Source organism: Channa argus, chromosome 12 (assembly GCF_033026475.1).
Source record: "Channa argus isolate prfri chromosome 12, Channa argus male v1.0, whole genome shotgun sequence".
NCBI lineage: Eukaryota > Metazoa > Chordata > Actinopteri > Anabantiformes > Channidae > Channa > Channa argus.
Genome location: NC_090208.1, coordinates 14,881,864 through 14,900,118, shown reverse-complemented (window position 1 = coordinate 14,900,118; position 18,255 = coordinate 14,881,864). Strand labels below are relative to the sequence as shown.

Genomic DNA, 18,255 nt, shown 5'->3' with positions numbered 1-18,255 from the left:
CAATAGGGCACCACTGATGTTCCTAGGTTTTGTATATGTAAACATCGAGAAGAGATAGTAAACAGTGATATGAGTCAGTGTTGAAGCTTTGTATCTGGGGGATAGCTTGCATACAATAACAACGGCCCTTAAGGAATACTACTGTCTATGAACCATGGCACAAATACCCTGTCGGCATCCCTCGTACATAAGCCATACTGCATTCATTCAGAGACAAGGGAGAGATACATAAGCTTTAAGAACTTGTGTGTATAAAGGGGCTGTGGAGACCGCTTGATGCGTGGAAAATTTGATGCAGAAAATATCCTGTTGGAGCTGCATTTTTAATGCAGAAATGCAGGAATTATCATCTGTGTGCTCCCTCCAGCCCTCGGTATTACGTCACGCACAGCACCCAAACAACTTTGCACCTCCGGGCTGAACTCGTCTGGATCTGCTTCAAGTATTTCAATCATTCATAGAAAAGCTCTATTTGTCTCTTAAAACACCGTCTCTGACCGACAGCGCATTGGACACATCGCAGAATACACAAACACTCCATCACGGCTCGGACTATTGGCGTCTGGTGTATATTTTTCAGTTTTCTATTCCCCTGTAGGAAAATGAGTCTGGCCTTTTGGGCTTTATTGCCCTAATCTGCAGTCTGGCTCGCACTTCTCCCACTGGTGATTGATATTTGGAGACATCAGTGGGACAAAAACAGTTTGAGTTCTGACGCTCATGAAAGACCCATCAGCTCCGTCGTCGATCAATGTGAATAAATATTTCCCACAACCCAGAAGCATTAGAATCAAGGACGGGGTGGGGTGGGGTGAGTTCAGACAGAGGAAAGAGGAAAAATCAATTGGTCGAGAGCTTTGCTAAAAAGGCGGTAGGGAGGTGGTGGTGGCGGGTAGTGGGGGTAGGCCTGTCAAGCTGAGTGAATAATGAAGCATGTTGTCTGTGCTTCAAAGGCAAAGGAGAAAAGGAACAGTGAAGTCACATTACGTACTCTATATCATCTAATGTCAGATTAGTTTCATACGAGTCAGAAACAAGATATGGAATGTGCATGATGTATCTGAACTCTTCAGGCAGTCATTTGTTATCCTCGAGTGTCTCGTTAAGGTACAGTTATTTAGAACTGTAGCATACTTACACTAAACATCACACACCAATTTGGAAAAACAGATGAACTAAAGCTTTTAAAACAGGCCGGGTTAACAGGCTCTGGATAGGATCTTAATTTGCTCACTAATTCTAATCAGTGCACCATTTGTTCGAAGTGCTGATAGCTGGCGTGGGACTTGAGATTTCAGAAAGACCCCTCAGAAACTCAAATTGTTTACATGTTAAGCTTAAAGGGGGATTTTACCAAATTTCCACTTGCTCTCTATGGCTTTAGTTTAGGGTGTAAATGTACATTAATCCTCTTAAACTTCCCTCTGACTTCCCTATATTAAAATATTTCTCTGCTTCTAGCCAAAAAACTCCTGCAGGTCATCATCTGGGGGGAGATTTGGAAAAGCAGGTTGACCATGATCACAAACTCCATAGTGTGAGCAACAAGATGACGTAATCTGAACTTGAGGTTCCTGCAAGTGAAGTCGTCTGGAAGCATTTTTCAGCTGAAAGTAAAGAAATATTATGACACAGCGAAGTCAGAGGGAAGTTTATTACCATTTAATAGTATTCAAGTTAGTTGTATATAAATGGCTTTTCTAGGTTGCTGGAGTTTACTAGAAATCCTTATATAATCAATAATTTGTGTTATGGAGAAAAAAATGACCCTATGTTCTGTTAAAATAGACACAAGTAATGGTTCATATGCTGTATTTTAGTGAAAAATATAATGACAGGGTTTCACGGATTTATTCCGTGATGTGGTTCTCATAGAAACAGCTGAGAAACTAATTCATTGCTACCACACACTAACGCTAACCTTCTACTCTATTTAGCTGAAAACAGACGTCTAGTGATGGCAGTTATGACCTATATGTCCAATAATTTTCAGTCAACATAAAAGAGGCCATACAGAAAAAAGGTTCCCTATGGCTTACTCACAGCCCACCTGTCTAAATTTCACCCACTTACGATATGAATCTCTTTCTCTCCGTCTATCTCCCTCACTCACTCGTTATTTTGAGAGGGGATCCATTTGGATTAAATTGACTCATTTTGTCAGTGGGAATCGGAGCAGGGAAAGTGAAGAGGGAGAAATGGGCAAGTCTGCTGCTGCTTTGATCCCTCCGACAGGCAGCGTGAAAAGTGCATTTCATAAAGGATGTTTGCCTGTGATGAGCCCGACAGAGTGACAAATTGGGCCCCTGGTGCTTTAAATAATACACCGTGTACAGCTCCAGCCATGGCACTGTAGTTCTATGAGTACTGCTAAACTGGCCTGTTAAAAAGGGTGTGTATTGTGGGTTGAAAGAGGGGCATGGTTAGTGACTCAATCCAGAGTAAGTTTCACTTCCAATCATCTCCCTTTCTTGTTTATCTGTGTGATACATGTAAATGTTAATGGAAAACTTGTTTGTCAAGTCCACTTGCATTCAAATCTAGATTTGGAGCTTCCAGGATAGGAAGCGACTTTTGAGTGATAACTGAAAGGAGACTTGTCTCCCCGTGGCGTTTGTTGCTGGAAAAAGAATCGCGCACTGATGAATGTTTGTGACGTGGTGTCGCCGACACCTACCTTAGCCGGTGAAGCGAGGCAAGAAAGAGGATAGTGAGGATGGAAAAAGGGTGTGCACATGCAACAAAAAGTGGTTACCTAGAAAAGATACCTTAATAAGGTAAAACTCATTTTATATCAAAAGTATGAATAAAAACTATTTAGGATGACTAAGATGACAGCTGTCGCTGGGTTTGATTCTTAAGAATTGATGTTTATAAGCCTCTTGATCTGGCAAATGTTCATGTGCAGATGGTCCTTTTTTGCACTACACAGCAGATCTCCCTACCAGACTCATATCCACCTCCTCCTCTCTCTTATGGACGCATCCCATAATGGAGGAATCATCAGAGAGAATCTGGAGGTGGCATGACCCACAGTTGAATCTCAAGTCAAAGATAGAGAGTGAATAAGGAAGGTGACAGCACAGTGCTTCTTTGCGACGACAAATCCAATATACTGCTCCGGGAGGGAACAAACTGCGGCCTATCTGCGAGATAGTCTATAATCCAGGACACCTTGGCGTTATCAGGCTCTATCTGTGAGCTTCTGCCTGAGCAGGAGTGGCTGGATAGTGTTTGAGGCAGTTGAGAAATCAAAGATCGGCAAGCTCCTAAGCCTCTCCAAGTGGGAACAAGACCAATATACGATGCCATTTTGCACATATGTAGCATATATCTGGAAATGTTTCTACATATCACGAAAATACGAAAATAGATCTGATGCAGACTTCTTCACCAGCTGTCTGTCAGAGTGTAGAATGAGGCTCCAAGGCTGTTTCCAAAGTCTGTTACTGTTGTTGAACGCTGTGGGAGGTTTTACACAGCAGAGGCACCCTGGTCAGTCTCAAGGACACATTAAAGAGGTGCTGGAGAACCTATTTGCTGACTGGCACATCCTTTTAGTACTTTCATCAGGGACTGCACTGTGCAGAGCCATTTGATGCGGTTTGTTTTTAACCTCCCCAGTAGGTGGTCTGTCTGTCCTGAAGGAAAAAGTCCCTGAAAAAACAAAACAAAAAAAAACAAAAAACAAAAAACCTGCCTGATCACTTTGGTTTGGTTTCCCTGGCTATTCGACAGAAAACAAAAACGTGCCCAGGGAACGATGCCACATCCCAGTCTTTTATTTATTAAGTATTTGATATAGGATTCAAATACCCAAGACTACTATTATGACACCCAAGCAACAGCTTAAAGCAGGTCGACGAGATCCGGGAAAAGGATTTTATCGCAATTTCTTTAGAAATTTTGAAAAAAAAAAAAAAAAGAAAGATATTGTCAGTGAAATCTAGAGAATCAATTCAAAAACACAAGTGTGATGACACTGATGTATTGGCACACAAGTAATATAAATTCAGGCTTTATTTTTAGTTTGTGTAATGGATGTGAGATCACTGCAGGCCATGGCATTTTTTGTGCCACATTGACAATTGTTTTTACATTTTTCGGCTGACTCAGAATTACTCGCCTGATACTTTTACCTGCTCACAAGTGAAAGCCTTGTTTTTACCCATCGAGTTTTGGATGAGTACAAACGTGAAAGACATACTGCTGGATTCATTTGTTTTATCTTCTTGAAAGATTTCAAGTAAGCGGCTGATTGTGAGGGTTTTTTGGCATTAAAAATGATGCAGTGCATGAACACACTTTGTGATAGGTAATCTTTTTGGTAGCAGAACACAAAGAAATTTGGATGCAAATCTGCCGCTCATTCAGCTGTTTTCACCAAGTGCTATAATTATTGTTAAATTGTCATATTTCACATGCTGCTCAGGGCTGAACATGTGCAGAATGCCTATGTTCATAGCAGGCACCATTCATTTTTAAAATCTGATAAAAAAAAACAAAAAAAACCCATCAATGCCACAGTTGCTATCGTTTCTTTACTCTATTGCCCCATCTTCAAACGTGGACAGTGTGCCTGATGTAGACCTACAGAACACCCATACAAACCCAGGATTGAGATGATTTTATGATCGCTCAAAACAAATCACACATTTTCTTTTTTTTTTTTTACTATTATTTTAAGGAGGATTTAATTGAAATTGTATTTTGACAAATAACCATTTAATGGTGTAAAACACGCTATTGTGTAAGTGCGCCTGGGAGTGTGCGATAAGAAATGGCAATAGCACTTCTTTTTCTAAAGACTGGGAAGAGAGAGATGGTGTGTGTGTGTATATATATATATATATATAAATATATATATGTGTGTGTGTGTGTGTGTGTGTGTGTGTGTGAGTGTGTGTTTAAGAGAGAGTGAGAGAGACAGGAGAGAATTTAAAAGAATAATAAACAATAAAAAACATACATTTTTTAACGGATTGAACTCACTGGTCACACACTCACAGTAGCTCAGTGAGCCCTACCATTTTCTACACACTCACCGCCCCTTCATCCATATTCTGTGTTTGTCTTATCAAAACCAAATGAATAAATAAAATGGGCTCAACAACACGAGCGAGCTCCACTCACACTGCACGGTTAATGTATGGTTCGCCACTGTCCAAAATTTCAGCTGTGTCTGTGTGGTGTGAAAACGAGCTGAGGCTGCCATATTGTTTTATCGGTTGCTAGCAGTGTTGCATGTGTGCACGATAACAGAGCAACTAATGCTAATCCTTATGGGGCTTCCAGTGGGTTCTGCATAAGCTCCAGTGCCACGCTGAAGACAACACACATAAACAGGGGGCGAGTGAGGGCAACTCGGTACTTTACTTTCTACTGTAATTGGGTAATTTTTTCAAGCATAACTGCTTACCATGCGCGGATATGTGAGTTGTAGCTAAAGGTGATTATACAGGATGTGTTTTGCTTCAGGGATGAAATGAAAGCTTGATGAGAAAATCGCATTGTTTAGGAGTTAGGAGGTATTTTTGAGTGAGGTGTTATTTGCGTGGCAGGAAGCCAGCGCCATCATTCTTATTAGTGGAGTGGATGAGTCACTCAGCTTCTCTCCTCTCAACATCATCCTGCTGTTGTTCCGCTTATAGATGTGGTTCGGGGTCAGACGGGCTCTGAGGACACAGTCTGTGATGTCTGCATGTATTCACCTGAGAGAGAGAAGGAAATAAAAAGCTTCCAGTAAACATGACAACCACCTGCTGTATTTCATCGTCTGCATATGTAAATATACATGCCTGAGATACGTGTGCATGCAAGATGAATGAGGGAGCATGACATGCAAGGGACCCCTTTTATTTATGGGGTCTTTCTGGTCCGTGCGTGCTGGCTGTTCAAATCGGCCCGACCAAGACCAAGGCAGACAGAGGACGGGGGAAGAGGGGAAGCAGAGTGCAATCCACATTTGATAATTGGCCGAGAGATCGTCACCAGAATGAAATTATGCTAGTTAATCTCTCCTCAATTAATTACCTCAGGAGCAGGCTGCAGTACATTCATTATTGTAGAGTATTGATCGTGCTGAAATAGAAATGCTGTTATTTCCTACTCACAATGCCTACCTGCAATGGTATCATAACGCAAGAGTATAGGCAGCATATAGGAAGGGCGAGAAAGGCGGTGACGACACACTGTATAGCCTACAAAATGTCCTCTATGAGCACTGCGTGGCATCGTGTATTTTTTATGCTGGGTCTTTGTTCCACACAGAGGTTGGGCATCTCAAAAAGCGAGGCAAAAGGAGGTGACAGCTCATTACAAAACTCGATCAGAGCTCTGCATCTTCAACCCCCCCACCCCACCCCCCCCCACCCCCCTCCCACCATGCCCTCACTCACTCTCCTTCTCCTCTCCAGCTTTCTTTGTGCCCCTACTGCACCTCACGTGGTGGCGGTGGGGGTTCCAGATTATTCCCTTAGTCGCCCTTGCCAGGCAGTAAATACTTCAAGCAGCTCAGAAGGCAGAGAATAGATCACCTGCTGCCATTTTCAACAGCATTCCTCCAGCTGGCCTATGGGCATCACAGCTAAAGTAAAAAGGTTACTGCTACATGGAAAGATGTTGGCTATAGGAAAAAGGGGCAAACGTGGGTCAAGTAGGGTGTGATAAATATAGTAGTAACGATGGAAAATGTGTTCTTTTCTACAGTTTCAAACATATTAAACTCTCACTTATATCATACTAGGTGGAATAATAGGGGTTATCGGTTTGGATTTGACTTGCTGTGCCACTGAGAAAAGTCTCCACCGCTGACGTTAATGCCATCAATTAATGCCGTTGCTAGCGGTGCATGCCATGACTTGCATTTTCAAAAGGTCATTGCTCCCCAGGACTCCCCTTTCATTCTCAATTTCCCCCTGCACCACTGTGCATCCTCCTCTCTTCCATCCCTCCTTAATTGTCTGGCAAATATCTCAGCAAGAGAAAGACAAATATCGTTTTTGTTTTTTTGTTTTTTTTCCTTTTCCTGTGGATATTGTTCTGTCTGAACTCGCCGTCACAGCGTTAATAATTTAGCACGTATTCTTTTTCTCGCAGAGTCTTTCTCTTAGGAACACTTCCTTCCTCACCTTATCGTCTCCACTTAGGCCATTCTCCGTCTTTCTTCATTTTCTCTCTCCCCATTTGCTTTCTTTTCGTTCCCCAAAGCCACTTTTAGTTGTGTGTGTGTTCTGTCTGCCTTTGATGCTGAGGACCTCTGAGCCACAAGATGATGCTACCAGGGCCCTGAAAAGCGAGGCAGCCAAACTCGGAGAGACTTGCTCTTACACCATAATTAGTCGGCAAGTTTCACCTAATTAAATGGGACCTTATTATAGGAAAGAAAGGGAGAAAAATGAATACATATTTTTCCAGATACATATTTCATTTTACATCGTCTGCCACATGAAGTAATTCGCATGACACCCAGCCACGCACACTATCATCTTCACGCTGATTGTGCTGCTGTGTGCAGCAGACCTGTCCGTACGCGAAGGTATTAGATGAGGGGTGCGAGGCAATCACAAGCCCATTTCCAAGCCGGACTTGCCGTTCTCACACAGGTGCCCTTTTGTGCCTTTTTTCCCATCTCGACTGAGAATAAGATGTTTGCTGTGGCTATTTGGAACCATGTGCGTGGGTGTAAATAAATGGTATTTGGAGGATAAAGTTTTGTTTGGCTTCTTTCTTTTAAAAGCTTTTGTAAAGGGGAGAATGTGATGGAAGTAGATTATTGAATTAGTGGAGAGGTGGGCAGCACCTGTCTTCGTCACGTAAGTCTTTGGATTGATTATGTGCACCTGCGCCAACAGTGCCAGGGTTGGTTCCCAGCACATCTTCTGTTATCAAAGTTTCTTGTATCATCTCTCGTTCTCCTCCTGAAGCCCTCTTCTGTCCTCTCTTCTCTCTTTCTCTTGTCTTTGCAAATGTCCTCAATTCTGTCTCCTCTCCTCTCCACTGCTCTCTTTGGCAGTGTGTTTGGCCTGTGACGGCCCAGAGGCAGCCGTGCTGTCTTCTCTGCTCAATCTGCTGTTTCCCTTCTCCTAGGCCCTGACCCTGCTATACTCAGCACACACACTCCTCTTTCTCTCTCATTTATTCTCCATCCCTCCCCTCCCCTATGCATCATCCCTGTCTTCGTCCTCTCCCTCACATCCTCCTCCTCCCTTCCTGCTCTGACTCCAAAAGCTGTCCAGCCAACTGCAATGTCTGTCAAAGTCACAGCATGCGCACACATACGCAAAGATGCATGCGGGCAACATCACCTCTGCTTTGTCTTCTCTTCCTTCTCAGTCTCGTTTTTTTTTTTGCTGTTGTTGTTGGCTCTGTTTTTCGTACTCCTTTCATCCTTTCCTCCCATTGCCTCAGCTGTTTGGATTGAATCCGTTGGCCGGAAAAGAGGGGGCCAAAGGTCACGCAGCTCCAGTCTGTGTAGCAGAGCTTTGTGGTGAAATACAGAGAGGAAGGAGCGATGGTGCGGGAGATGATACATATCAAAAGTGAAAGAGCTGGTGACGTCGATGAAATGGGGACTAGCAAGTGGACTTTTTTGGACATCATACAATGAAAGCACAAAGTGCAGCACTATGACACAAACAAACAAATAAATGTAACAGTCTAGAAATGCCCACGCCACAGGCACAGCAAGCACACGCCTAGAAGAGATGACAGTCCAACTCTACCATCCTTCCACTGCAACATCTTAGTGCTAAAAACACCACATGGGATTGCTACAGCACGCCGGCAGTGGAGGTCCTTTGAAACGTCCCACAGTGTAAGCTCGTCAGCTGATAGGCCAGCTGACTAAAGCCAGCTAAGAAAATCCACAGCTCAACCAGTACAGCCACTGGCCCACTTTCAGCCTGCTTTGTTGCCCAAATGAAACAAAGTCTTCACTCTGTAGCCTCCTTAAAAATCAAATGCACACAGTGAGAGGCGCGAATTTCTCAGAGCACTGCTGGTGCACAGTGGCGTCTCGGCGGGTAATCATCACTTCAGCGGCGCAGAACTTTTGTTCATATGGAATTACATCTCAGCCAAAGCTGCTGTTCTTCCGCTCTGCCCGTCACCCTTCCAACTCATCTGCCAATCACTCCCTGATCCACCATCAACACCCCTCCCCTTGCTCTTCCGGAAGCCTCTCATGAGTAAATGTAAAAGAGGGCTAATGGCTTGCGTTGCAGGCTATAATGAGCAGCCCTTGCTTGGCTGAAAGCTCTTCTCTTTCATTGACGGAGATAGCGAGCAGTGCCTGTGGCACACCCAGACTGTGCCACTGTTCTCTGGCTCCGGAGACCCAAATAACAAGGCTCGAGCCCCTGGGGATGTAAACCTGGGACAGAGAGATCTCCTTGTTCAGCTTTCAGTGTTACACAGAGGCTTTTTAACACAGCACAGTGACCCACTTGCATTGTGTTATTTTGTGTTTGATAGTGTTGGCTCACTGGATGCTTGTGAATATGTAACAAAAGCCTGCAACTGGGCTGCGTGTGGTTTTCTTTAAACGTCCTGATTTCTGAATTCGGTCCTGAAAGGGCTCAGGGATTTGTATAGAATCAACATTGCCCGTCTCCATAGTGTTTTTTTTTTTTCTTAGCGATATTGTTGTGTCTGCTTTTATTCTGTCTTTCTATTCAAACTAAAAAAAAAGCATGTAGATGTTGAGTGGACATTAAAATTAATTTAACATCACCTACACCTATTTCTCGACCAGTAGGTTAAATCGCTTGTCCAGACTGAACCCAGCTTTAGCGTACTTGGGTTTTAAGTGGTTTCAAAGTACCCATATTGATGGCCCAACCTCAGGGGGAGGTGACACTTTGGAAGAGAGAAAGAGCATTTTCACTTTGATATAGCAGCCCAATTCATTAGCTCAGTGGGAAACGTCTTCATTTTTAGCAAGCCTGCAGAGTCAATGGACCATGGTTAGGAAATAATCAGCCTCCATTCAGCGCGTGTGACACAGCGCGTCGGCTAACTACCTCAGCAGCTCATCGTGCAGGCCAGCAGAGATGTGATGATGAAAGTTGGCCGCTTACCCCACGAGAGCTGGAGGAAGCTAGAGGTCCTCCCTGCTGATTTTTCAACTACAGTAGTTTGCCTGAATGCGACTGTGGCGAGGAGGCACGTGGATGGATGTGCTTTAAGGATCAGGGTGCCGAGGGCCCTCCGGAGAGCCACTTTGCATTGTGGGTAGCCTGGTGACTCAATCGTAGGTGTAAATGAGCAAGACAATCAGTACCTTGCATCCGCTTGTGTCTTTAATGGTTGCGTCTGTCAAGCTGCAACACACAAAAAAAGGAAAAGTATGGAGAGGAAGACATGGACGTCTTGCCTTCCCATGCCGTGATCCATAACCTCAAATTTCATTTTCATCACATCAGCTGGCATGTTGACTGTTTGTGACTGCCATTACGTCTCTGTATCTTGTTTTATTTTCTTGGCTCTCTTCTCATTTATTTAGCTATTTACATTTCATTAAGCAGAACTACTCAGTTGTTTGGGGCTCACTAATGACAAAAAGTTATTTGATTTTTCTGGCGAGTGGCAGTTTCTCCCCGAGGCATTGGCTATACGTTGACTGGCAGTCATTAGTTGATGCTTTGGAAAAGGTAATTTGTGACACGAAAATGGATTCCGATAGGTGTTTAGCAGAAATAAGATTCCAGCAGTGTAGGAATGGCACTCTTGAAGTAACAGTGAAATGTTTTACTGAAAGGTGTTAGTGCAGTGAGTGATTCATTTCTTAATTTCTTGTTTAAAGGCTCACATCATTTAGACTTCAAAAGACATGTCATTCTTTTTGATTTTTAGTCCCCTCCCCCCCCCATTTCCTATTTCTTTACTGTCCTTGTCTCAGCTGCATTTTCTCTTCAGTCATGTGTCTGCTCAACATAAGACTTTTTGGTGCTGTCTTTAAGTTATAGTGTCAGTGCTGCTCAAGGTTTTTCATACAGTACAACAATATGAACATATTTTATCGCAAAGATTAAAAGTGATTTCTGTTGTATTTTTTTTTTCTTTTACAGGAGAAAAAGAGCATTAAAAGTAAGCCATCGTCCAAACTCATTTAACCCCCCCCCTTTTTTATTTTTTAAATGGGCAAAGGCATGCTTGGCTTGGTTTGCACTCACCCTCGCTTTTGCTTGATTTTGTTTTCCCATACTTCGCATCAGGTCATGAATAAATTACATCTAACATAGCATCTCTATAACACCGGCACCCCTCTTAACGCTGGAATCGTAATAATATCTAAGCATTCGGTCAGGGCTGTGGAATAGACCCCTTCTTTCCTTCCCTCCTCACAGTTTTTGTCTTACATTGAGCCAATTTCTCAGCTTTGGCTTGCTGCATTTGGGATAATTATCTCTCACATATTACATTGCCTTGACAGTTTAGTCACTGAAAGTAGGGTATCAGTCAAACCTGTTGTCCTGGGGTAGCATTGTAAGCACATAATTTGCTTTCCACAATAATACAGTAGACGTAGTTAATCTGAGGCCAGCACCCGGCTAGGTAATTGCTTAAGACCCCTATTAGTTGATTTAAGAGGATATCAGGGCGCCTGAGCTATTAAGCTACTTAGATCAAAATGTGATTGCCGTCTGTCAATCACAAGATAAGAAAATATGGTGTTGTTGCCGCTGCTATCTCACAAACATACTCACCCACACACGTTACAGACAAACTCGGAGCAGTTGTGCTACTTAAATTTGAGATCAGAGAAAAAGTGAAAACAAAAAAAAAAAACAAAAACAAAAAACAACACACAAACTGACCTCCTCTCTAGTCTCTCCATTGCTCCCCCCTCCCCTCCCGTGCTCCCCTTTCCTTCCCCTAAGCACAAACACGTTTTGAAGCATGACATTATTTCAACTCTGATTCACGCCAGTGTTTTTTAGTTTGAGGCTGTTGTCGTAGCCATTGGAGTCTTCTTTCATTGCTGTTTTCTGTTACTGTTGCTGTTATGTGGTATGGGTTCTGCATGATAACTAATTTTATCAGTACAAACCTATTTACTGGTGATAAAATTCTTAAATTTTGGGCCTGGTAACCATTGTGACCAGTTTTTGTTGGTTTTTTTACCTTCTCCATTCACATTCAGATGCGGAGATGACCTCATTAGGGAGAAAATACATTTTCACGCATCTAATAAAGGAATTCATAATAGCCATGTGACACACAACAGACACTCAGTGTTAGGACATTTATTTAGACTAAAATGTTAGTCTATCCTTAAATATCCCAATTTAGCACAGCTAACGGTGTCATTAACAGTTGCTGTCTTTGTGCTTCCTCTAGACTCCCGGCCCTTGCCTGACGTAGCAATGACTGGCAAGTGCACCAGGGAATGCGACGAGTACGGCCACTCGGACTCCTGCTGGATGCCTGTGCGCACGTCGCCCGAGAGACGGCCATCAAAGTCAACCACCACCCCCCAACAACCAAAGCTTTCCACTTTCATGAGCGGCAACGGCAGCGGCAGCAGCAGCGCCGAGCAGCCTGGCAGCCAAGAGACCCTCGCTATGGCCGCCATGGCCAATGGAGACCCCACCGCCGCTCACATGATGGGCGACCGCAATCGTAACCTGCTCAACAAGAAGATGGCCTCCTCCTCCTCCTCCTATGAGGCGTTCGGCTCGCCTTCCTACGGCTCTCCGGGAGGCGGGGAGGAGGTGCTGGGCCACCCCACTGAGGAGATCCCTCTGGCACCTACTGGGGAGTACAAGCCCACGTCTTGTGGTACTCTGACACGACGGGAGGTGTACCTGTGAGCTGTGAGGGGTAGATGCACCTGCTGTGCCACAACACATGGCATTAAAATACAACACTAAGCATGATGGCTTATCCACCACTTTTACAGCTCTAGAAGCTTTTAGCCACCGTTGTTTAGCACAAGGTAGGACTAAACTTTCTCCAAAGACTTTTACAACAGCAACAGCTTAGTGAAACATGTGAGTGGATATATTAATGTAGTACCAGTTTCAAAGTGCTAATTCCACATGCCCTGGAAGAAAGGAGGAGGAGGAACTCTTGAGGGCACTGATTGGACTTGGGATGAGGCTGTTCTACTGGCGAGTCCAGCTCTTGGGACACAATCTGCTGCCTGACAGTCAATCTGTAAAATAACCAACTCATTTTACATACACAGTACATGCATGCATTACCCCCCTTTTTCCCCATGAAGGCACCATTCCCTGAAGATGACACTGTATAAAGGAGACCACTACTTCAGTTTTTTTCTAGAAACACTGTACATGTGGACTATTTTGACTTCAAAGTGTATCTAGTTATGCCTTTTTTTAAGTTCAGATGAGTGCAACACTCTGGCCTTGATGTTCTTTGGCTGCAAGAATATACTGGACGTAATACTGGTCTCTCTCATACTGGGCGGTCCACGGACTCTGACATCTTGACTGACTGTGATATAAATTGCGCAACAGCTGACCAAACCTTGACAATATTCAAGGGTTTTAAGGATGGGAAAGACTAAGCTTTAAATACTCAGCCCAGAAAACATTTGTGTGAGTCTTTTACTAAACTTGAAATACCAGTGGATACCAGTAGAGCCAGTGGAATTTGCTGCAACAACCTTTCGGTTCTGGCTACAACACACACATTCATATGATGAACATATGAATAATAGTTCTAACGTATGAGTGTGTATTCTCTACACAGGTGAAATGTTACTCATTGTACATAAATCCTGGACCATAGCAACAAAGCTAACCGCTCTCATTCCCTTCTGTCTCGCTACCTTTCCTCAGTCCCTCATTCTTTGTCTTTGATTGGTGAGATTGAGACCAAAACCCTCTTTAAGAAATGCAAGATCTTAGAGCCATGATCACCTTGCATTGGCTGGCATGTGTGTACACGATTGTGTGTATGTGGATTACCTCGGTGGGACGCTACGGTTTATATCAACACTTAACCGTTTTTTTCTCATACACACATGTAGACACACACACATAGACAGAGGTAGAAAATCTGAATCTTTTAGGTTGTATCAAAAATCCTGGCTAAGCACAGTTTGTGGCAGGCCAACATTAAAGTTATGGAGGTGCAATTGCAACTGATATGGGCCAGATATGCAGTATATAGTAAGTTTGTATAGGCCATATTTAGTGTTTACTGTAGATTACACCAATAATAGGCTTAGGAGGACATAAATATGGCCAAGCTGGTCCTAAAACAGCTGCAAGGACAGCTTTTTACTGTTATTCCTCTTTTTTGTTGTGTGATAGACTGAGCAATAAATATCATGTATCAATGTATATGTGACCAACAAGCATCAACTTCTTTTTCACTTCTTCTCAAGCCTTCAAGATGACATTAGCCCACACATGGCTGTCCAAGAGTCCTTTTAGCATTAGGAAATGTTGCTTACCATAAGTATATGGTGATGGCATCTTTGAGCACGAATGTAAGAATCAAGCTCAATGGAGAACAATCAGAAAGCAACAACCGAATGGGCAGATGCCAGAAAATGTTTGGATTACAAGCTGAGGACAAAAAAAAAGGTGTCAAAGTGAAACCAAAGCTTCGCAAGCAGGATGAAGCCCCCCCCACCCCCCCACCCTCACCACCACCACCACCACCGCCCCCCACCCTCATTACATGCAAAATAGCTTTCTGGGAGAACTTTTGCTTTAAGTACACATTACATGAAGAGTTTTTCTTTAAAATGAAGGAATGAGCTTGACTGATAAGAATGTGATGTCTCAACAAAATGTCAATTTCAGAGCTGATGCTGAATAACCATTTACACACACACACAAAACAATGTTGAGATGTTGTGCCTCCCTGTCTACAGTGATTTTGTTTTCTTTTGCAGCTACAGAGGTACAAAATCTCCATGACTGTAATAAAGCTAAAGAATATCAGATGCAATGGAATTTTTTTGTATGTTAGCAAAACCCCTTTGGTTTGACCGGAGCTGGGTTTTTCGTTTTGTTTTGTTTTTTTGCAATCCGGCAATCTATAGTCTGTAAGTACTACTCGTCGTTTGAAAGAAAGTGCTCCTATACTTATCAACTGTATACATAAATATTTACTTTAACTGCACGTTTAATGGGAACTTACTTCACTTACTGAGAAGGAACAAGAAAAAAAAAAGTAAAACAAAATGTACAAAAAAAATGTTATCCCTGTAAACATGGAAATCCACCTTGTTGCTTGCCTTTGTTATACTTAAAGAAACATTAGTACAACTTAGTACATCCGTTAAGACAATACATACCATTAATCTTTTTTTAGACTTCATATATCATTCTCTCTTGTATCACAACACAAACCCAGATCTTTCTTATGTTTCATTTAATCGACTTTATACTATACAGATTTTCAAATTTCTATGTCCATATTATATTTTACTTTTTATTTTTCATGCATTGCTTTGTTACACAATAACAGTCAAACATGTGGAAACGATCATGAAAATGTACTATGTGTTTTAATTTTTTTTTTTCTTTATCTGGTGCCACTTTGTATATTTAGAGTGCTTCTGAAAAAAAAAGAAAAAAACTAAGAAAAAAAAATACTAGAGTGAATGCAAATATGCAATTGTGCCTTTTTTATACCAATTGGTATGATTAAATGTTGGTTTGGAATGGTGCATAAACAATGACATGCTTACAAAAGTAGATGGGGTGGCATTTAAGAATGGACTGAAATATATTTGCATATCTTAGATGAAGTCCCATGATGTCAAATGCTTTGCGGAGGATGACCCGTCAAATGTCAGTGAGCCTATAGTTCTAATACTCAGTGGCTAGTGTTCACTGGGTTCAATTATCTTGTTGAAATATCCATTCCTAACACAGTGCATTACCGAATGAGTGTAGGTAATGTACATTCAAAAGTTGCTTGTTGATAGTAATAATAATGAATATGGATTATTTTGTCGTGTTCCACTCATGTACATGTATGACATCAGAGGTAAAGTAACCTTCTTTGTGCATGAAACAAGCTCTAGGGCTAAATATAGAAGCACTGAAAGTTAAAGAGAGGGGGAAAAAAGAAAATAATGCTTGGATACAATTTGACTGCTTACAGTTGATGGAACCTAGAGATAATAATGCTAACATGATGGTGTACTAAGATGAGTGGAAGTGGGAGGGGGGAAAAAAAAGCTGCGAGGGAGAGTAGCTGACAGAACACACACCTCGCGATGTGCTCAGCAATATGACGACGGTCACGGACAGATTTCCAGTATATGCATATCTGTAGGTGATGAAGCCCCATGTTACAAAATATGGCCCCGATGTTTGCTATGATTCTGCAAGGTGCGGCTTTCAATTCCTAGATCAGATGAAAACAGAGATAAGATGAGAGAAATATTAAACACATTGGCAACAAGAATAAAGAAAGTGTAAACTAGTAAACGTTTTTTTTTTTTTTTTAATGAAACCTGGACACTAGCAGGTGGTTGTATGTTATAATAGTTTTTTACCTTTTGACAGAAAACACCTGCAATCAAAATGTCTGTATCCTGTTATTGCCTGAGGTGTGTGTTCAGACTGTGCTTTCCTCTAACCGTACAGCATTCACAGTGTGTAATGAGATTTGTAATATTAACCATTACTATTTGTCCTGCGACTTGGATGTTGATATAGAAACTGAGGAACAAATTTATCATCGTTTAATATGAGTCACTATGCACGCAGCTTAGCTGAACATGGCAAAGTGTATTGAACGCAAGTCCACTTCTATTTATGAGATATTTTACATAATTTAATTTGCTTTTGTACAGGTTTGTGTAAATAAATTGCTTGTCATTTTTGTCTCTGCAGAAATTAAAATATAACATGTTAAACCAAATCATCGTTGTGTAAATGCATTTGGTCTTATCGTGTTTATGTTTGCTTGCTGAACAAACACAAAGCAAATCGGGTATCAAAGTTGCAAAATTAACTATACCAATCTTCTGGGATTTGAATGCCTATTACCAATGTTAGAGTTCATTAGTGTTTGCCTACTTAGAGGCAGAAAAACCAACGACAAGAACAACATTTAAAAAGAATTAGCATTTAGGGCAGGGCAACATACACTAAGCATTTATTTGTGGTCCTGTTTTACAAATTCAATTTTAAACCCAGTTTTGGTCTCCACCAACCAAATATATCACTCTGTTTACAAGCTAGTCATTAACTTTGTCTGCTGTTTGTTGCCAACGGAAGTAGGTTTAACAAAGCTTTTTCAAAAGCTGCCTGTTGAGATTGGAAATGGCTGCTTGAATATTTGAAAATAATTTTTAAAAACGAGAAAAAAACTGGGTAAAAGAGCTCAATAAGGTGATAACTGATATTAATTAGTCCAGCTTCATTTGGGTGTTATTTGGCTTCAACTTGATTTAGGTTTAAACCAGTGTAAAAATATTATCTATTTATATATTATAAAATTTATGATAAGTTTTTTTTTCCACAGTCAGGTACACATAACCCAGAGGAGAGAATGTGTGTGAAATCCTTTCGATCCATCAGTAAATGGACCTAACCCAGCAAGCTCGCTAATATAAAGTGCAAGTAATGTCTGAGAGAGCCCATATGTAACTAGAGCAGGTCATCGTCTGACGAGGTTGCAGAAAGCAGGTAGAAGTCATCCCACAGGTGCAAAACTCTCCAGTTTCTGCAGCGTACTATTTGTGTCATGTAATGTCTCCTGCACGCTCTACCACAACCCCATCCAAACCAGAGTACAGTCAATGTCACAGGCCAATCCCCTTTTGCTTGCCCAATGTTGACATGTGTGCACACAACGTATGTATATTTTCGAGTGTGCACGTGTCTTTTTGGCTGTGTGTCGGGGTTGATGTATGAGGCGATTACAGTCTAGGTAATTACAGATTCATTCCACTCCATTCCCCACACTCTGATTAACAGCATGCCACAGCCTCTCCTGCAGCCTCAAACCGCTAATGGCATCTCAATAGAAAAATACAATGCAATGTCAAAATTACAACTCCAAAGTTCAATAAGCTGGAGAACGTTTTCCTCTTAACGTCACGGTAATATTAGATGGCATACAGTAAGACACACAATGCCTTCTTGTCTCATATCATTCCCCACATGATTAAGTGGTTAAAAAAAAAAAACTTGTTTTCCCACAATGCTGGGAAGTTGTGTTTGTGTGCAAAATTCTAAAGTGTGATGATTTGTTTTCTGCGTGTTTGTCTTCAAAAGATGCCACTTCTAAGAACTCTGAGGTTTGAATCAT

At 41.9% G+C, this 18,255-nt stretch overlaps 1 protein-coding gene across 6 annotated transcripts in view; it reads left to right on the top strand.

The window, feature by feature from the left end:
* The window catches only part of pcdh7b (protocadherin 7b), a 104,011-nt gene extending 87,134 nt beyond the window's left edge, over positions 1-16,877 (top strand). For 2 of the 6 annotated variants that reach the window (XM_067524184.1, XM_067524183.1), the window contains exons 3-4: positions 11,070-11,088; positions 12,343-12,482. In XM_067524184.1, coding sequence (XP_067380285.1) covers positions 11,070-11,086 — 17 coding nt within the window. In that variant the 3' untranslated portion in view covers positions 11,087-11,088; positions 12,343-12,482. Of the gene's footprint in view, positions 1-11,069; positions 11,089-12,342 lie in introns of all 6 variants that reach the window. The other 4 variants (XM_067524180.1, XM_067524181.1, XM_067524182.1 and 1 more) reach the window with 3 other exon arrangements.
* Positions 16,878-18,255: the final 1,378 nt, after the last annotated feature.